The 21,520-nt window shown below is 38.7% G+C and overlaps 1 protein-coding gene and 1 long non-coding RNA gene across 5 annotated transcripts in view; both read right to left on the bottom strand.

The window, feature by feature from the left end:
• Window positions 1–16,231, bottom strand: part of Nfat5 (nuclear factor of activated T cells 5) — a 109,141-nt gene extending 92,910 nt beyond the window's left edge. For 2 of the 3 annotated variants that reach the window (XM_046434988.2, XM_046434989.2), the window contains exons 1-2: window positions 15,820–16,231; window positions 14,047–14,100 (exon numbers count right to left, since the gene is read on the bottom strand). In XM_046434988.2, the coding sequence (XP_046290944.1) occupies window positions 14,047–14,100; window positions 15,820–15,892 (127 nt within the window). In that variant the 5' untranslated portion in view covers window positions 15,893–16,231. The remainder of the gene's footprint in view (window positions 1–14,046; window positions 14,101–15,819) is intronic. The other variant, XM_046434990.2, reaches the window with a different exon arrangement.
• A 4,681-nt stretch (window positions 16,232–20,912) lies between these two features.
• Window positions 20,913–21,520, bottom strand: part of LOC124086544 (uncharacterized) — a 46,533-nt gene continuing 45,925 nt past the window's right edge. For both annotated transcript variants that reach the window (XR_006849824.2, XR_006849825.2), the window contains one exon: window positions 20,913–21,146. This is a non-coding gene — a long non-coding RNA (uncharacterized LOC124086544). The remainder of the gene's footprint in view (window positions 21,147–21,520) is intronic.

Raw genomic sequence — 21,520 nt, 5'->3', positions numbered from 1 at the left:
AAAGTGAGGCGCTAAGCAACTCAGTGAGATTCTGCCTCTAAATAAAATACAAAGTAGGGCTAGGGATGTGGCTCAGTAGCCAAGTGCCCCCTGAGTTCAATCCCTGGTGCCAAATAAATAAATAAATAGGGTACATTCCCTGCTTTGAGAATCTTAACATCTGTTACGGTTTAGATATGCAGTGTCCCTCAAAAGCTCATGTGTGAGACCATGAAAGAATGTTTGGAGGTGAAATAATTAGATTATGAGAACACTGGCCTAATCATTGGATTAATCCACTGACATGGATTAACTATGTGGTAAATGAAAGCAGGTAGGGTGTGGCTGGAGAAAGTAGGTGGGGGGCAGGGGCGTGACCTGGGGGTTTATATTTTGTCCCTAAAGAGCAGAGTTCTCTCTGCTCCCTGGTTGCCATGTACTGAACTGCTTTCTTCTGCCACAGCCTTTCCACCCATGATGTTCTACCCAGAGTTGGTCAACCATGGGCTCAACCTCTGAAACCGTGATCTAAAATTAAAAAAAAAAAGAAAGAAAGAAAGGTTTTCCTCCCTTTAAGTTGTTTTTGAGAGATGTTTTAGTCACAGTGATGAATAGTTGACTAAAACCATGTCCATTATATTTTCAATATAAAAACTGGACTACACTAGGTATTTTTTATGGTTTAATTACACCTATGGCTGATTTTAATACTTTACAATTATCTTATGATTTGGACTTCTTTTCCTGAACAGATGTATACACTGCTAACCCTTATCCATGTGGGATATATTCTGAGACCCCCCAGAGGATACCTGAAACCACACATAATACAAAACTCTGATTTGGGGATGGGGTTGTGGCTCAGTGGTAAAGAACTTGCTTAGCATGTGTGAGGCCCTGGGTTCGAGTCTCAGCACCACATACAAATAAGTAAAAAACAAAGGTCCATTTATAACTAAAATAAATATATATTTTTAAAAAACTCTGATTTTACTACATCTTTTCCTATACATAAGTATATAATAAAGTGTAATTTACAATAGATATTAATAATTAATAAAATAATAATTATGACAATATGCTAAGATAAAAGTTATATGAAGCCAGGCATCGTGGCACATGCCTGTAATCCCAGCGGCTCAGGAAGCTGAGACAGGAGGATCTCGAGTTCAAAGCCAGCCTCAGCAAGTCGAGGCACTGAGCAACTCAGTGAGAACCTGTCTCTAAGTAAAATACAAAATAGGGATGTGGCTCAGTGGTCAAGTGCCCCTGAGTTCAATCCCCGGTACCAAAAAAAAAAAAGGGGGGGGGGCTGGGGATGTGGCTCAAGCGGTAGCACGCTCGCCTGGCATGCGTGCGACCCGGGTTCGATCCCCAGCACCACATACAAGCAAAGATGTTGTGCCCGCCGAAAACTAAAAAATAAATGTTAAATTCTCTCTCTCTCTCTCTCTCTAAAAAAAAAAAAAAAAAAAAAAAAGTTATATGAATATGATCTCCCTGTATTGAAAGAGTAAAGACAAATGTAATATTTTCTAGCTGAGTACAGTGGTGCAGGCCTGTAATCTCAGCAATTCAAGATGGCAACTTTGAGGCTAGCCTGGGCAGCTTAGTGAGACCCTGTATCAAAATAAAAAATTAAAAGGGCTGGGGATATGACACAGTGGTTAAGCACGCCAGATTCAATTCCCAGAACCAAGAAAAAAAGAAAAGAAAAAGTTAAAAGGGCTAGGATAAGGCTCAGTGATATAATTCCCTGGAATTCAATCCTCAGTACCATAAAAAAATAATAAAAATAAATAAAATTTAAATTTTGGGGGTTCTAGAGATTGAACAGGGCACTTTACCATTGAGCTATATCCCCAGCCTGTTTTTCTGTTTGTTTTTGTTTTTTGAAACATACTCTAACTTGCTCAGAGTTTACCCGGTGTCTGAGGCTGGCCTCAAATTTGCAATCCTTTGCTTCAGCCTCCCAATTATCTGGAATCACAAGGGTCAACCACTGTGCCAGATAAAATGTAAAATTTTTTTTAATATTTATTTTTTAGTTTTAGGTGGACACAATATCTTTATTTTACATTTATGTGGTGCTGAGGATTGAACCCAGTGCTTCGTGCATACTGGGCGAGAGCTCTACCACTGAGCCACAACCCCAGCCCAAATGTAAAACTTTTTAAAAAAAGAAATTTTAACCAGGCATAGTGGCACACACCTATAATCCCAGCTACTTGGTAGATGAGGCAGGATTTCAAGTTTGAGGTTGACCTGGGCACTTAGCAAAACCCTATCTCAAAATAAAAATTTCTGGAAAGGGCTAGGAATATAGGTCAGTGGTACAGTGCTTGCCTAGTAAGCATGAGGTGCTGGATTCAATCCCAAGCATGACAATCAATCAATCAATCAATAAATCCCTCATAAATCTATACTTTGCTACTTATAGAGTAACATAAGAATGATATGAGTTGGGCCAGGCACAGGATAGTAAGCCTATAATCCCAGCAACAAGAAACTGAGGCAGGAGGACCCCAAGTTCAAGATCATCATCAGCAACTTAACAAGGGCCCAAGGAACTAAGTGAGACCCTACCTCAAAAACAACTAAAAACAGGGGGCTGGAGGTGTAACTCAGCAGTAAAGTAATCCTGGATTTAATCCTCAAAAAAGTACCAAAATTAATAATAATAAAAAAATATCTGGGGCTGGGACTGTGGCTCAGCAGTAGAGCACTTGCCTCGCATGTGTGAGGCACTGGGTTCGATCCTCAGCACCACATAAAAATAAATAAACAAAATAAAGATATTGTGTCCATGTATAACTAAAACATGCTTTAAAAAAAATTTGAGATGGTTGAGGTGGTGCATACCTGAAATCCCAGCCCACTCAGGAGGTTGAGGCAGGAGGACCACAAATTCCAGGGCAGATATGCAATCTAACAAGATTTTGTCTCAAAATAAATTTTTAAAAAATGGGCTAGGGATGTAGGTCCAGTGGTACAGTTATGTTCAGTTCAATCCACAGTACTGGGGATAAAAAAGAAAAAAAGAGCTGGGCAGGGTTGTGCATGACTGTAATTCCAGTAACTCAGTCGGGCTCAGGCAGGACAATCCTGAGTTCAAGATCAGACTCAAAATTAGTGAGGCCCTAAGCAACTTAATGAGATCCTGTCTCAAAATTAAAAATAAAAAGGGCTGGGGATGTAGCTTAGTGGTAAAGCACCCCCAGGGTTAAATCCCTGGCACAAAAAAAAGAAAAAATATATGAAAGAACAAAAAATGTATTACCTTTATGCCCATTTTTAAAATACAATGTTACCTTTTAGAAGGCTATGGTGGTAAAACAACAAAACTTAAAATTCATCTCTGTAATTCTAAAAAAAGGCAAAATTAATCTATGATAAAGAAAAGCCCATCAGTAGTTCTCTGGGGTTGGAGTGAGCAGGATTAACTACAAAAGAATAAGAAGTAGTTTTACTGTTCTATACCTTGATTATGTTGATTGTACAAACACACACTTGTTAAAAACTCACAGAAGCAACCCCTATGGAAAACAGTATGGAGATACCTCAGAAAACTTTTAATAGATCCTCCATTTGAACCAGCTATTGCACTACTTAGTTTATACCCAAAGGACTTAAAATCAGCATGCTACAGTGACATAGCCACATTAATGTTTACAGCAGTTCAATTCACAATAGCTAAACTATGGAACCAACCTAGATGCCCTTCAATAGAGAAATGCATCAAGAAAATGTGGCACATATACATATAGATGGTTGAGGTGGTGGAATATTAAAGAATGAAATTATGGCATTTACAGATAAATGGATGGAACTAGAGAATATGATGCTAAGTGAAATAAGCCAGTCCCAAAAAACTAAAAGCTGATAGTTTTCTCTGATAAGCGGATGCTGATCCATAGTGGGGTAGGAGGACAAGGAAGAATGAAAGAATTTTGTGTAGCGGGGAGTCAGGGGAGGGGTAGGGTTGTGGGGTTGGGAAGGCCAATAGAAAGAGACAGACATTACTACCCTATATACATGTGTGATTACACTAGTGGAGTGACTCTGAAACATGTACAGCCAGAGTAATGAGAAGTTGTGCTCCATTTGTGTACTATATGTCAAAATGCATTCTACTGTAAAATTTATTTATTTATTAAAAAAAAAAAAAAAAAAAAAAACCTCGCAGAACACCGGGCATGGTGACACACTCCTGAATTCCAGCAACTGGGAAGCTGAAGAAGGATGACAAGTTCTCAGCCAGCCTCAGCAACTCAGCAAGGCCCTAAGCAACTCAGTGAGACCCTGTCTCCAAATAAAAAATAGGCAGGATGTGTGTCAATGGTTAAGCAACCTGGGTTCAATCCCTAGTCCAAAAAAATAAAAATAAAAACTCAAGGAACATTTAAAATGAATGTACTTCTGTACATTGAAGAAGAAGACACAAGAATACTATTGAGTAGAACCAACAAAATGTACAGTGTCATGCAAAAACGAACCAAAAGATGGAAAGGGTAGATTTAAAGAAAAAGGGAAAGGAGAACCAAAGTAAATTAATAAAACTCCATGGGAAATAAAACTATTCATATTGTATTTTATAGTTTTCAAAGCCCTTCAACTTTATTTCAATTGTATTCCCCTTAAGTCTTAATTAAGTAAGCACTGATAACATCTCTAAAGGACTGCTTTTGTGATTTCCCATAGGGTCACAGGGTAAAACTAGAATTAGAACCCAAAACTTCAAATTCCTAACACAGAACTTTCAGAAAGTTCCAAAAACGAAAATCAACCATAGCATGAAACAGAACTAACTCCTAATGCTCCTATTAGTAGTTTCTCCTATTGATCATCTCTTCTCAAATTAATCTCTGAAATAGCCAGCAGAAATAAGAATCAATAACTTCCATAAAAGTACTGCCAAAGAAATCAAGAGTCACAACCATCTCCATTTCTAAATTCTCCTTAAGTGGTGGCTTCCACTTAACCCTGCTTCTATGTTTTACCTGAATCCCACTATCAGCCAAGAATGAATTTCAACCAGCCATCTGCTTCAGCTAAATCTTAAAAACTATCAAAGAAAAAAATGATTTGTTGATTGTGAATGTTTAAAATTTTCCTCCAAAGGGGTCATCATCATATTTTTACTGATTTCTATTGTGTGACTTTTCATTACTTTAAGGAAACTGCTTATCTGAAGAATCCTATACAAAATATTCTTTTTATACCATCTAAACAGTAGTGTAATCTTTAGGGTCCAAAGTACAAACACCCATTATCAAATGTTTGTGCTACACAAATCCATACAAGATCATAACTCTAGGGTAAAACTGTTGAGGTTCAAACTGGGCACAGTGGCACACAACTGTAATTCCAGTGGATTGGGAGGCTGAGCCAAGAGGATCAAAAGTTCAAAGCCAATCTCAACAACTTAGTGAGGCCCTAAACAACTCAGGTGAGACTATCTAAAAACAAAACAAAACAACAACAACAAAAAAAAGTGGTTAAGAACCCTAGGTTCAATCCCCTGGTACAAAAAAATAAAAGTTGAGGTTCAAATTCCATCCTGGTCCACTAGCTATGTAATCTTGGAAAATTAATGAAAACTCAATCAAATTCCTCTGTACCTCAGTTTGCTTTAGCAAGGCATGGTGACACACACTTGTAATCTCAGCTTCTCACAGGCTAAGGCAGGAGGATAACAAGTTCGAGACAGCCTGAGAAATCTAACAAGAACCAGTATCAAAATAAAAAATTTAGTAAGTAGTTCAGTGGGAGAGCACTTGCCTCACAAGTGCAATGCCCTGGCTTCCATCCCCAGTACTATAAAAAATGAAAAAGAATTTAAAAAATATTGCTTAAGTAGATTTTTTAAATTAAAACTAATTTTATAAATATAATCAACTACTTATTTCACTGTTAAAAACTAGTCATATTTTCAAAACTAATTACCAAATTTAGTAAAGTACTAATCACAATGTTTTTTGAAAAGGAAATAAATGTTAGACATTTATGGCTGGAAAGCAATAATAACCATCAACCTATTTATCTTATAGGCTGGGAATGTAACTCAATGGTACAGTGCACATAGAGTGTGTTGTCTAGCATCCATAAGACCATGGGTTAATCCCCAGTACTACAGGAAAAAAGAAGGAAAAAAGGCTGTGGGCATAACTCAGTGGTACAGTGGTTGCCTAGCATATGGGAGGTCCTGGGCTTGATCTTCAGCACCACAAAAAATAAACAGAAGAGGAAAGTATCCATTTTTTAAAAAGTTAGTAAGGGTCAGGCACAGTGGTACATGCCTGTAATCCCAGTGGCTCAGGAGGCTGAGGCAGGAGGACCGCAAGTTCAAAGCCAGCCTCAGTAATTTAGCAAAGCCGTATGCAACTTAGCAAAACCCTGTCTAAAAATAAAAATAAAAAATAAAAAAGGGCAGGGGATATGACACAGTGGTTAAGCTGCTGGGTTCGATCCCCAGTACTAAAAATAAAATAAAACAAAAAGTTAGTAAGAATCAACCAGGTGCAGCAGTGCACACCTGTAATCCCAGTGACTGCAGAGATTGAGTCAGAAAGATAGCAGGTTCCAGGTCTCAAAATAACAAATAAAAATGGATGGGGAGGCTGGGGTTATAGCTCAGTGGTAGAGCACTTACATAGCATGTGTGAAGCACTAGGTCCAATCCTCATTACCACATTTAAATAAAATAAAGGTATTGTATCCATCTACAACTTAAATATATATATATATATTTTTAATTGAATGGGGTAGAGTGCCCATGGGAGCAATCCCAAGTACCATAAAAAATAAAATAGTTATTAAGATTAAAAATAACTAAATAAAATAAAACTGGAATCTCACTCATGTAACATATCTTCAGTTCAAATCATTAGAAATATAGTTTTATCACAGCATCAGGATTTATTTATATTTCAAAGCTAAACCCATTATCTATGGATAATTCATGAAGAAAATTTCTACCTTTTCATTCAACAACATTTATAATTAGCATCTTATACACCTTGTTATTTTTTAAAACTTAATTTCCATTAACACAACAGCAAATAAAAAACACATGAATCTCTTTAATGTAACTTGGAATAAATTGGTAGCCAATAACAAGAAAATAATATAGTAAGCAACATTTCTATTGAAAAATGTCTTTTACCTTATTAATATTAACAGAACTATCCTGTGTCCACTAAATAATCAGGTCTAACTGATCTCTTATATAATTTAAATCTTTATATTTTATTTAATTTACTTATTTGGAGGGGACTGAACTCAGGGGCACTTAATCTCTGAGCCACATCCCCAGCCCTTTTCTTTGTATTTTATTTAGAGACAAATTCTCACTGAGTTACTTAGGGCCTCACTAAATTGCTAAGGCTGGCTTTGAACTCCAGAGCCTCTTGCCTCAGCCTCCCGAGACTTTGGGATTACAGATATGCACCATTGTACCCACATGATCTTTTTTTTTTTTTATAAGTACCTGCTATTTCCAATAGAAAATATAACCTAATGAATCTACTTTTCTAATAAAAAAATGGCCATTTTTATATGTAATATTGATCACAATAGGAAATGTTTTTCTGCATTACCACTTTCAAGTTAGGGGACTACTACAATTACACAGAAGAGTCAAGAGTGAATCAGCTACTCAGGAGGCTGAAGCAGGAGGACTAAAAATTCAAGGAGCCTGGGCAACTGAGACCCTGTCTTAAAATTAAAAAGACTGGAGAAGTAACTTCAATAGTAGAGCACTCCTTGAGCTGGGATTGTGGCTCAGGGGTAGAGTACTCACCTGGCACAGGCAAAAAGCTGGGTTCAATCCTCAGCACTACATAAAAAATAAATAGGGATGGGGATGTGGCTCAAGTGGTAGCATGCTCCTCTAGCATGCATGAGACACTGGGTTCGATTCTCAGCACACCACATAAAAATAAAGATATTGTGTCCACCTAAAACTAAAAAATAAATTTTAAAAAATATTAATTAATTAATTAATTAATTAAAGGTATGTGTCCAACTACAACTAAAAAAAATATTAAAGAAAAATAGTAGAGCACCTCTGGATTCAATCCCCAAAACCAGGGAAAAAAAAGAATGACTCAAGCCTGGCATAGTAGCACACCCCTGTAATCCTAGAGACTTAAGAGGCTGAGGCAGAAGGACTGCAAATTCAAGGTCAACCTCAGCAATGAGGCCCTAAGGACTTAACAAGACACTGTCTCAAAATAAAAAATGGGCTGGGGATGTAGCTAAGTGGTTAAACAACACTGGGTTCAAACTCCAATACCAAAAAATAATAAATTAAGATCAGACCATGAACCACATAATTAGAACACAGGTTTATATCCATTTATTTTAATAAGCAATCAAATTCTGGTATTAAATGAAAATAAAGAAATCAAGTGCTGGGTATATGGCTCAAGAGCAGAGCATTTGCCTAGCATGTACAAAGCCCAGGGTTCAATCCCTAGTACTTAAAAAAAAAAAAAAAACAAAGCAGAATTTAGGCAGATACAAAAACAGATGATAGGGCTGGGGTTGTAGATCAGTGGTAGAGCGCTTGCCTAGCATGTGAGAGACCACTGGGTTCAATTTTCAGCACCACATATAAATTTTAAAAAGGTACATTGACAACTGAAAATAAAAATTTTTAAAATACAGATGATAGGGAGATGGGGTTGTGGTTCAGTGGTAGAGTGCTCACCTATTACATGTGAGGCACTGGGGTGATAAGAAAGAAAGAAAGAGAGAGAGAGAGAGAAAGAGAAAGAAAGAGAGAGAGAAAGAGAAAGGAAGAAAGAGAGAAAGAGAAAAGAAAGAAAGAAAAGAAAAGAAAGTCATTAAAAAAACAGATGACGGGAAATCAGAGATATGGATTTTATTGGCAAAAAGCTGGGGTGAACTCGGAATGATTTTTCATGTTATGAACTTGTTTCTATAATTATATTCTTAGTTTACAAATATGGATCCATTCAGATAATAAATACTAAACAAGAAAATAATTGAACTTATTTTTTTTGGCGGGGGATGGAGGTACCAGGGATTGAACTCAGGCACTCAACCACTAATCCCCAGCCCTATTTTTTTTTTAAAAAAAGAGATAGAGAATTTTTTAATATTTATTTTTTAGTTTTCAGTGGACACAACATCCATCTTTCTTTCTTTATTTATTTTATGTGGTGTTGAGGATCGAACCCAGCGCCCCGCACATGCCAGGCGAGCGCGCTACCTTGAGCCACATCCCTAGCCCTATTTTTGTATATTATTTAGAAACAGGGTCTCACTGAGTTGCTTAGTGCCTCACCATTGTTGAGGCTGGCTTTGAATTCGCAATCCTCCTGCCTCAGCCTCCCAAGCTGCTGGGATTACAGGCGTGCACCACAGGCCCAGCTTAATGTTAAATATTTTTGATAAATCTAGCTCTCATAAGATATCTTCATATGTATCATCATGTAGGTGTTTTATGGTCTAACTACTTTAACATGGGTCCTTGCAAGAGAAATAAAACATGTTTGATGGCAAGTTAAGAAATACTCCATGAAGTCATGACTGGGGATATAACTCAGTGGTACAGCACTTGCCTAGCATGCAGGAGGCCCTGGGTCCTACTCACAATACTGGAGTGAGGGAGGTGGAATTCCATAAAGCCAACAAAACATTGCTATATTTCTAGGGTTTTCAGTTGTCTATAATTCTACATACATGATAATCAAACAGACTGGCAATAGTTGGAAAAAAATAGTTGTTTTCTCCTAAGTCATTATATCATCTCTTAAAAATCTCAGTCTTAAACATTTAAATCATGCCAAGATTATATCAGACTGCCACTGAACTTTTACTTAACCAATTCTTAATCCATAATGTTAACCAATTCTTTAATCCCTTCTTGAATCCATAATGTTATCCCTTGGGCTTTCTTTTCAAATATTTTTTTAGTTGTCAATGGGCCTTTATTTTTATTTATGTATTTACTTATATGTGGTGCTGAGAATTGAACCCAGTGCCTCATGTGTACAGCAAGTGCTCTACGACTGAGCCACAACCCCAGCCCTATCCCTTAGACTTTTAAAAGCATTTAAAGGGGTTTAGGGCATAGTTCAGTGGTAGAGTGCTTGCCTAGCATGCCCAAGGCCTTGGGTTCCATCCACAGTACTGCAAAAGAGAAGAAAAAAAGCATTTAAATTTTTTTTCTATTGTTTTTCTCTATTTTCTTCAATTTGCTTACAGTTATTTTTCCTGTTCTTTGATTTTCTATCTTATTATCTTACACCTCTATATTTCTAGAATAACCTCTTAATCTATTTGTTTTCGTTTAGTTTCATTTCATTTCCTAGTTGTTGTTTTTTTTTTTTGTATGGCAAACAAAGTAAAGCAAAATGGGTATTTTGCAGTACAGAATAAGAAATGATAACTTCTCTGTAGCTGAATTTTTTTCTAGGCACTTCAAAGGAGATGCCTTGATTCAGAGGTTCAACTCTGAATCTAAGTGCAAACCATTTTATTTAAAAATATATAAATACACAAGCTATGTTCTTTTAAGATAAGGAAAATAGCTGGGCTCAGCAGCACACACCTGTAATCCCAGCAGCTCAGGAGGCTCAGGCCAGGAGAATTGCCAGTTCAAAGCCAGCCTCAGCACCAGCGAAGCACTAAGCAACTAAGTAAGACCCTGTCTCTAAATAAAATGCAAAATAGGGCTGGGGACGTAGCTCAGTGACTGACTGCCCCTGAGTTCAATCCCTGGTCCCTCCCTCCCCTGCAAAAAATAAAATCTATAGTGTATACTTTTGTCCAGGATATTCTGCTTTAAAAATACAAATTGTTTTTAATATAATTGTAACAGCACCATTTTTATTTTATTAAGAGGGTTACATGTTAATTCTGAGATCATTAGTAACATTGTTTTAATGGCCATATATTATTATTGCATTAATTAACTAGACCCCTTTTGCCAGTTAGGTAGTCACCATATTAAACAAAAAGATGGTAGCAAGAAGGACCAGCTCTTAAAAACACATGTTAGTTATATTATATGAGATATATGCTATTGTTGGTATTTTTTTCTCCAAATGGTAGATATTTATATCTATTTCTAAAGCTTAATAATACTCAATTATAGATTTTCTAACTTGTTTTCCTAAAAGAACTTAAATTTGGAAAACGTGTGTTCTATAAAGAAAATGAACATATTTTATATCAATTACTTAAATTCCTCACTCTGAGCGTGTTTTTAATTACTAGAAAGAAATCTAGACTACTGATGTAAAGTCTGCATAAATATTACTAGACAATACTTGATATTACATAACACAAGGATTTGTACAGTACAGTAGTTAAGAACACAGACTGTAAAGGGAAAAGACTTAAGTCAGAAACATGGCTTTTTAACTAACTATGCGACTCCAGGTAAATTACTGAACTTCTCTATATCTTCATTTCCTCATCTCTATAGGAGGATAGTTTCTAATAATCATTTGAAACTTTTATAAGAATTCAATTAGTTAATATATGTAAAGTTCTTGGCACATGGTAAGCACTCTATTGATGTTTGTTGTTTAATGATTTTTTAAGTTAGCTAACATTTACTGAGCATCTACTATATACTAAATTAAATATTTTACATGAACTCCCCTAGTATAATTTTCATAACAACCTAGGATGATGATACTATTATTGCCCCCATTTAAAGATGAGAAAATTAAAGTATAAAGATTAAATGAAGTCCCACACAGTGGCAGCTGCCTGCAATTCAAGCAACTCAGGAAGCTGAGGTAGGAGGATCACAAGTTCAAAGCCAGCCTCAGCAACTTAGTGAGATCCTAAGCAATTTAGGGAGACTCTGTCTCAAAACAAAAATGAAAAGGGCTGGGGATGTGGCTCAGTGGGTAAGCGCCCCTGGGTTCAATTCCCAGTATGGGAGAAAAATAAAAAATATCAGCAATGAGTATGTGGGAGTTCATGTCTATTTTCTTTACTTTTATGTATCTTTTAAGCCCAAATTAAAGGTTAAAAAATAGCAATGAGGTAGTACAGATTAAATTCTTCATTAAACAAGCAAACAACTTTCTTATATCATCTCAGGTAAAAATTCAAATAGGACATAATATATCTGATACTTGCATGTTTTGCATTTTTATATAATCTGTAAAAGGATGGTCTTCAATTGTTGACTAGCCACTAAACCAAAATGAAAACTCAACAAAGAGGCAAAAATATGTAAACACATATTAAGCTTGTATGTATTTCCAGCAACTCATTAAAAATGTTTTAATAATTAACACTTTTTTTAATAATTTTGTTTATTTATTTTATGTGGTGCTGAGGATTGAACCCAATGCCTCAAATGTGCTAGGCAAGTGCTCTACCACTGAGCCACAATCCCAGCCTCAAATAATAAACACTTTTTCTTCCATATATCTCTCTGCTGCCTAATAACCTCTATGATTATAACACTGATTTGTTGCCCAGGAAATAAATGAGATGTTACACACAAATATGACTCCACAACAGAAATCTGCTTCTTTAAGAGACACTTCTAAAAATTTCTTTCTTCAGATTAGAGTTTCAAAAATATTTGATACAAGGCACTTTTTAAAAAATATTTTTTATTTTATTTTTTTAGTTGGACACAATATCTTTTCTTTCTTTATTTTTATGTGGTGCTGAGGATCGAACCCAGGGTCTCGCACATGCTAAGCGAGCGCTCTACCACGGATCCACAAGCCCAGCCCCACAAGGCACTTTAATACACACTAGCTCACTAAACTAAAGAGGTATCTATCTTAATAGAAAGAATATTAAAGTTTAAACAGGTAAAATCACTTATCCCAGGTCACAGAGTTAACAAATTGCTAAACTGGTATTCAAAGTTAAACTCAATTACAATATCCACTTTCCCCTCACTACATCAGACTACTCTTAATCAAGGGGAAAACCTACACTCAAATCAGACTTAAATACTGAGGGCCTTCTTCAAGCGGGCCCTAAAGTCACTGGTTGTATATGTATTTGTGTATATTTATGTATAGTGTGTTTGTGTGTGTATACATACTTATATTTCCTAGTGGCACCTTGGCATGGATAACAAGCACTAAATAAAACACACAGAGCATTGTTTCGGCTACTGTGGGATTTTTCCCCCCAAGTATCTTAATTTCAGCCTGTTTCTCTCTCTTTTTCTTTTCTTTTTTTTTTTCTTTTTTTTTTTTTTTTGTAGTTGTAGAAGGCCTTTATCTTATTTGTTTATTTATTTATTTTTTTTAACGTGGTGCTGAGGATCAAACCCAGTGCCTCATGCATGCTAGGCAAGCTACAGCCCCCAGACCCTGTTTCTCATTTCCATAATAGGAAAATTAACATCCTTGCTGTCCAAATCCAGGATTACAAGATTCAAAGATGATAATGGGAAATCTATAAAATCAATTTAAAAACACAAAGAATATTTGATGTCTTAAAATGCTAAAAACAACACAAAATGAAGTTTTCTAAATTGTTGCTGTTTATCCTACAGATTCCATAAACATTTCCAGGACTTTCTAAAGCCTTTTTTCTAAGCATAACTTAATCATCATCTCTATTACACAGCTTTTCTTATCCTTAAATATAATGTAAAATTACAAAAACATCAATGTTTTAGTAAATAAATGTTTGAAATATTCAGCATACAAAAGTTCTAAGTTTGGAATTTCCAAACTAAGTATGTGTTTTGTGTCACTCTTCTAGTTATTAACTCACCTTAATGTTTCAGCCTTTTCACATTTGGTTTGTATGTTAAAAAAAAGAATAAAGATCTGGAAATCTATAGTAGCACCCAACACATAATTTAAAATGATTTTTTTTTCAAGTCTTCTCAAAGCAAACACAACAGCCAAAAAGCATTTCAACATAGCAACAAAATACACTGAAAACACTTAGCTGCTCTAAAAGAAGGATCAGGCTATTTAGAAGAAAACTACATTGTGTAAGTTTGCAAAGTTTCACACTTTCCCATTTAAATTCCATTTGAGAGAAAGTCTTTGCATACTAACACAATAGGCTTTAAAATGGCACTTTGCTGACCTTCCAATAGTCCAACTCTATGAAAATTCTGTGATGGGTGTAACTTCAGAGAATCTGAAAAACACAAAAAGCATTAAGTACTTTTTATGCTGGATGAGAAAAAAAAATGCCAAGGATAACATACATCTCTTATATAACTATCTTATATTTTTGAGATCTAAGGCCCATACTTGTATATATACTCCCTACAAGAGGAATGCTTAATTGCCTCTACATTGATCTCTAAACTAAACTTAGATTTTAATAAAGTATTTGTTTCATGGAAAATTATCTGACGATTACTGCCCAAATGGTGTTAGTGTCTTGACTATTTTTAGCATCCAAGTGTACCACATTAGTCCTTCTCTAAGATTCATCTCTTGATATTGTCTTCCTCCTGGCACTCAAAACTACAATATTTCTTAACTACTTCAAGTAACATTGTCCGAAAAATATCCACAGGATGGTTGGTGACCGCCAACTAAAGTCATCGAAGCAATGGTTACAGTAACTAAGTAGGATTCTGTACACAAACTCAATAGCCAGTCCATAAAGTCCAGTATCTTTCAGAGTAAACCACCTTACTGTCATTCACTTAAACAACTTAAATACATTAATGTGAAGTTGAAGCCCCTGTTTTGTTCGTTTGTTTTGGAGGGGATGGAATCAGTGGATGGATGCATAGAACTAAAAACAAGCGAAACGCTGAATTTCTCAGGAAAAGGGTTCACCTGGCATATTTTTTTAACATAATGAGATGAACAGTTAACAATCCAGTTATGTCTTTCGCCTCGTCCCAGTGGTTTAAAGAATGATGAGTGCAGTGGGAGTATTTTGGTTTGATGCCCCTTGCATAGGGAACCTGTTCTGACACATTCTTATGGTGTCCAGTATAGGAATTTAATGCCAATAGAAATCAGCTCAAGTATTAATATTTGAGATGCTGGGAATCCCCTGCAGGCCTTAGCCAAAAAGAGTTTTTAAGTGGGAATCTCTGTCCACTGTCCCCTCCCTGCAAGAAGCCCTTGAACAGCAAAGAATAGAAAATTCTCAAAGGACAGCGTCCGTGCCTCAGCCTGATACTCCAGAGAGAGGAGAGGAATAAAACTAACCCAGAGAGAGCACCCCTATTTTTGAAAAGAGAGGGAGAAGTAAGTAATTAGAATGCCACGGAGGTGGGAAAAGAAAATTCGGGCCCTTTCCAGCGAAGATGACGAGGAAAGGAAGAACGCCTGGCCGAGGGGGGCCGTCCCGACAAGGGGAGGGAGTGGACTAGGCCAGAGGGAGAGGGGGGCAGAAAGACGGCGCACAAACAAGCCGAAGGGGGGTAAAATGGTGACCCTGCCCCCAGAACCGGCCTCCGGCCACGCCGCCCGCTGGGGGGCAACTTTGCCCGGGAGGAGGGTCCGGGTAAGAAGAGCCGTGGCGCGCGGATCGCCGCGGCCCCAGCGTGGGGCCCAGTCCGGGGTGATCCCCGAGCGGGGGAGGCCGGCGCGAGCTCCTCGCAGAGGGTGGCCGAGCCCGACCTGCCGCCGGACGCTCAGAGCCAACGGTGCCGCAGACACCGGGGGCCGACGGAATCGGGCCCCGGGCGGCCCGCGGCTCCGCGGGGGAGGGGCCGCCGCTCCTCCGCCTGCCCCTCCACCACCAGCCTTCCCCTGCACCGCTCCCCCACAGCAGCCCGACAGGCTAGCGGGGTCCCGGCTTCGCCGCCCCCGCCCCGACGGGGACCCCCTGGGCTCCCGGGCGCCGGCTCTCCCCGCCCCCACGCCCCACCCCCCCAGCCTGACTCACCTCGCGAGTAAAGGGACTTGGGCGATTCCAGGTCTAGGTCCGCGCTGAGCAATGAGATGAAGTCCGAGGGCATCGCAGCTCGACCCAGCCCGGCCCGAGGGCAGCGGGAGGGGGGGAGCGGCGGTGGCGGCGGCACCTCCTCTCCGAGACCGCGGGCACCGAACCGGGGGCGGCGAGGCGAGGGCGGCTGCTGCTGCCTCCTCCTCGAGGGCAGTGACTTCCACCGAGCCAAGGACCAACGAAACGGCGTCGGGGTGGAGGGAAACTCCACAGGGGCTGATTCCCGGCGAGCCAGGAGAGAGTTCAGGGCGGGGAAGGGGAAGGGGGGAGAGCCAACGGGTCCGTTTCGTGCTTCTCCTCAGCGAAAACTGACGGTCGCCGCCACCGCCGCCGCCGCTGACAGGAATCTGAGCCCCGCCCCCCGTGGGGCACTGCGCAGGCGCGGAGGGGGGCTCCCGAGAGCCGGGAAGAGCCGGGCTGCAGCCGGAGGGCGGGGAGGCTCGTCACGGAACAGCATCAACAAGGGCTTCGCTTCCTGCCGCAGCTGCCCGGGCGGCTGATCCCGAGCCGGGGAAAGGGCCCCGCCGGCAGGGAGGGAGGGAGGGAGGGAGGTGGGGAGGCGTCACACGCTGGGGCCCCGAGGAGGGAAAAGGTATTTGCTCCGACCTGGTGGCGGCGAGCCTGAGGCGGCCTGCTCTGCGCCGCGGTGTGCGCAGGAGGACACCGATCCGGAGCAGCCGAGGTGCCTGCATGGGAAGGGAAGAACCCAGCGACTCGCGGCGGCCGAGGCCAGAGTTTCGCAGGCAAATGGAGTTTCGTCGTTTGGACAGCGACCAGCTCTTTGGGGTTTTCATAGCAGTGTCTACAATAAGCTGGCCAAACGACTGTCAAACTCATTTCTTAATTAGGAAATGGTAGACCGTATCCTAAAAACACCAGGTCCTAAAAACAAGTCCCTTGTTTTTAATTAAAGTGTCTTCTTCCCTCCCTCCCCACACACACACCGACTTTGGAGACTGTAATTTATTACTTTAAAAAATCTGATTGCGCTAGAGTATCTGAAATTTACTCAGAGTGGGAAACAAGACAATTTAAAAATTGGATCTTGTGAATCCACCTGGTTGTTCTAGAGGGGAAAAAAAAAAAGCAAACCTAAAACGCTACTCTTCTATACAGGCTTTCATTTTTGAGTTTTGGACTAGACTAGGATGGAGGAAGAGCACACGCACACGTAAATGAGTTTTTGCTATTCTGTTCATGGGGGCCAAAAGTTTCCATTGCAAAAACAAAAATCCTCACCTACACCGCAGACTGTTTCCTGACTCTTAATAGACTTCTGGGAGATTTTTAATCAAGTTATTAAAATATCAATTGGAGCTCAGGGTGTGCATCTTGAGAAAGAAATTTAATCTTGTGTGGAATATTGATGCCAACAACCGCATGGGTAAGGATTTTGAGCTATTTGAGTTGGTTTTGTTTCTGTCATTTTATCTTAAAGATCTTATAAATCTTAAAAATCAGTCTTGTATTATGTACATGTATGTAATTTACAGCCTCTCTCAACCATAAATTTGAGCACTTCATCTGAACTTGGAGTGCTGGGGCTGGGGGAAAAAGGTCTCAGCAAATGACGCCCCAGTCCAGTTGCCTCTGGGGTGGGCCCTTTACTAAGCTCTACCTGCACATCTAGAATTTAAACTTGTGTCATCAGAGCCTACCTATCTTTCCATCTGAAAATCTGATTCAGTTTGTCAAATTATCTTCACAAAATTCTGTATAGCAGAAAAATCAACACTGTGAACATTTTCCTCCTGTCAAAAGGTAAGAAAGCTTTTCAGAGCCACCCGAAGATGGCAAAGCAGAACAGGCCACTGTAGGCTGCTGTAACAAGTCCCAAGGGAAGTCCCTTCATAGCTGGGAAGAGCCATTTGAGAGGGGAAGACCCAAATCTCACATTGCCTAACAAGCCAAGGCCTATTGAAATCCCATATCTTTTGAGTTTGAGTAAACACCTGTTAGAGACCTCCAGGCTCCATTAGTCACTACATGATTTGACAAGAGGAAATTGCAATGCTCCAGGCAGAGCCTCAGTACTAAGAAAGCTTGGTGAATCACTAAGCATATTTCTGTGTAATTCCTCAACAAACTCAGAGTATAAAAAATCCCACATTGTTCTGACCCTAATTAACAGGTCAAGAATTAGCAAGGACTCTTCCCTTCTGTACTTTGCCCTCTTGTGACTTCTTTTTTTTTTTCTCTTCTGCTTTGTTTTTATGTTAATCAGATTTCCCCTGATTAGCTAAAAGGGTCCCTGATCAAAAAACAGTGTGACCTGCATGATAATCAAGGTTATCAAAAATAACTATCTGATCACTATTTCTCTAGTAAACTATATGTCCTTCTAGTTCTAATGACATTTCCCTTTGTGGTCATTTGTATCTTAGTTGTGTTCCCTGTTAGTTGGTATTTGAAGTAGTGTGAAAATATTTTAAAAACCACCCCATCATCCACAATTCTTCATAAAATACTGACGTGACTTTATGTAAAAATTGGAAATTTCCTCTCATTGAAAATTACAATAGGATCATAGAACAAAACATACAGCAGATTTAGTAGTTTGTAGAATTCCTTTATATTACTTCCGAATCAGGTATCGCATTCCCTAGTCACTTGATTACAATTTCACAAGAACCCGGATTCAGCTACAAGATTGTGTGGATTATGCAATAAAGTCTCACTTTTTGTATTTGTAGTGTGTTTGTATTGGTAGTGTTAACCCCTCCTGGATCTGTTTAGGCAATTTGAGAATTGTGTAGCTGGATCTACTCTAAATGAAAGAGGTTCAAATATCAACCACTTGAAAAGGAATTAACTCATACAGAACAAAGTAATGTGTTGTCACAAGATCTACAGAATCTTTGTCATTATAATACAATGAAGGCTGTTAAAATAATTTTAGTCACACATATATTGTAAGGAACCTGCTAAACAAACACAATCTGGAAGGAAAATTTCCAGTGTGATTCAAATAATAGACTAAAAAAAGTTTATACTGCAAATTATTTTTGCCCCACCTTGGGAGGGCTCCTTAATAGAGAATTGATAGTGGTGGGAAGTGGCAGTGACTTCATTTGTGCTAAAATTTTTATCCGATTCTTATTTGGTTATGTTTATGTGATACTTTTTACCCTGAGATCATGCTCTGGCAAAGGTTTCTGAAGGTAAAATTAGTTTCTCTACTATTTGCCATTAAATTTAGTATATCCTCACTCTTTTCACCTTCCAAAGTGCCTAAATCTTATAATCAAGCATCTAATTCACTTGATGAAGTACTTCTGTATTTTATGAATTGATTTGAGTCAGAGTTTGCTTCTGAAATCATTAGAGATCAGTTTAAGTCTCTCAAGATCTAGAGTGATTACAAATCCTAAGGTGCAGTAAAATCAACTTGAATCTGAAAGACTTAGTGAGGAGTGAGAAAGGAGGTAAATGCTGGAGAAATGCAAAGGATGGATTAGGGAGGAGAAATTTTAATAAGAAAATAGAAACCCCTGAGTCTATTAAGCCAAGAAAGGAAAGAAGGTAATGTCTCCAAATCACCCCAATACCAGGCAAGTTAAACATATGCAAACTGCAAGCAAGTCCTTATTCATACTGGCCCTGAACCACCACATTACATTTACTAAGATGCTTTTGCACTTCTAATCTTAGTATTATGGAATTATAGCTAGTAGCTTCACTTCAACTGTGTTATTATTTTAAACAAGAATATGAACTAGTAGCCTGGCACACAGGCATAAACTTGTAATCCTAGTGACTCAGAAGTCTGAGGCAGGAGAATTACCAAATTCAAAGCCAGCCTGGGCATCTCAGGAAGACCCTGTTTCAAAATAAAAAGGACTAGCTCAGTGGTACAGCACTCCTGGATTCAATCCTAGTACCATCTGGTGGGGAGGGTTGATGGGAGCATGAATTACTAAAGCTTTTTTAAATTTATTATTATATTCTCTCTTAATTCAGGGAGAGTTTTTGTTTGTTTGTTTGTTTGTTGTTTGTTTGCAGTGCTGGGGATCAAACTCAGGACTTTACACGTGGTAGGCAAGCACTCTTTCACTGAGCTACAACTGCATCCCAATTCAGGGAGTTTAAAACCCAGAGATCCAGGGATTTGCTTCAAGGTATTTGTGATCTTCCTAAACTGGTATGCAAATTTTTGCAAGCTTGTACCTACATGCATCTCTTTCTTTGGGAAACAAAGGGAACAAACAAAGGTTAAAAGTTTAGCCATCATAAGCTTTCTGAAAGAAAAATCCCAGAAAAAAAGATGAAAAACCATTTCTCTATATGAAGCAAATTTATTCTGCTCTCATTCCATAAACAAATGTCTGTGGAAATTTTAAAATACAAAGATTTTATAAAGACCATGTAAGAAGTAAACAGTGGCCTGGGCAAGGGCAGGGAAGTTGCCCTATAAAAAAGCAAATGCACTATGATAGGTGCTAGGCTAGAAATCTGTACAGGTATCTACAGATAAATTATTCATTTGCTTTCTTAATAGGAGATGAAGAAGGAATGCCATCTCACAGACCACATTCATTCTTTTCCTCCTACAGCTGCTATGTCTGTTCCAACAGAAATTTCCTACAGGGGTTGAAAGAAGCTAGAAGTTGCAGGGCAAAGTCCTGACACACTCTTGTTTACAATGTGATGTATCACAGCTAAGATGTGTTGATGCAAATATTCCAAGAAATACCTGGGCTTCATTGAACTTCAGTGGATAGTCAAAGAAATCAAGTGTCTTTGTTTCACATTTGCAGAGGATAGTGGCTAAATACTCAGGTTAAAGATGCAATGATAAAAGAGTTGAATTAGTCATCCGCAATTAAGCCCCAAAGATCTAAATTAAAGTTATTGGATAAACTAGATTGGCTTTAGATATACCATACTCTACCTGCTATGTATTTGTTTCAGCTAAATGTAGGTGTGGAGGGTGGGGGGGAATGTGGACTGCCCTAAACATGAGAACAGACATACCAGAGATTTGCCAACAGATTTTAGAATCTAATTATAAAATATGAATGAGACTTAGAATATTCATTTACTCATTTATTCAGTTTCTCCACCTGCAAAAATTCTACTTTACCTTCGGAGTTCAGCTCAGATATCACTTCCTCTATGAATTCATCCTGAACTCTTCTACGCCATATTGTTTTCTCTGTTGGATTCACACATCATTTTGTTCAAGCTGTGGCATAGTAATCATCACAGGGAATTAACAGTCCATGGGTCTCTCTTTGATACATCATGAGCACTTGGTTGTGCAGTACCTGGAAAGGTAAAATAAATAAAACAGAGGGCTGGGGTATAGCTCAGTGGTAAAAACACTTGCCTAGCATTCATGAGGCCCTGGGTTAATCCCCAACACTACAAGTAAAAATAATGAAGTCCAATTCTTGCCTTAAATAGCTTATAATTGTGCACACATAACTTTAGCACCCACACAGAATGAAATAAACTCTCTAATTGATGTTTTAATAGGAATTTGACAGTGGGTACACAGATTACTAGAATGGAAGAAGAGAAGAAAGGTAAGAATAGAACGGAGAGGGGCTGTGGATGTAATTCCTGGTAGAGGGTTTGCCTAGTATGGATGAGACCCTAGGTTTTATCCCCACTATTTAAAAAAAAAAAAAAAAAGAAA

The sequence above is a fragment of the Marmota monax genome, unplaced genomic scaffold (genome assembly GCF_021218885.2).
Source record: "Marmota monax isolate L192 unplaced genomic scaffold, Marmota_monax_Labrador192_F-V1.1 WCK01_AAM20220418_F8-fsc00024, whole genome shotgun sequence".
Lineage (NCBI taxonomy): Eukaryota > Metazoa > Chordata > Mammalia > Rodentia > Sciuridae > Marmota > Marmota monax.
Note: the sequence above shows the minus strand (reverse complement) of the source record. Positions and strands in the feature narration are given on the sequence as shown.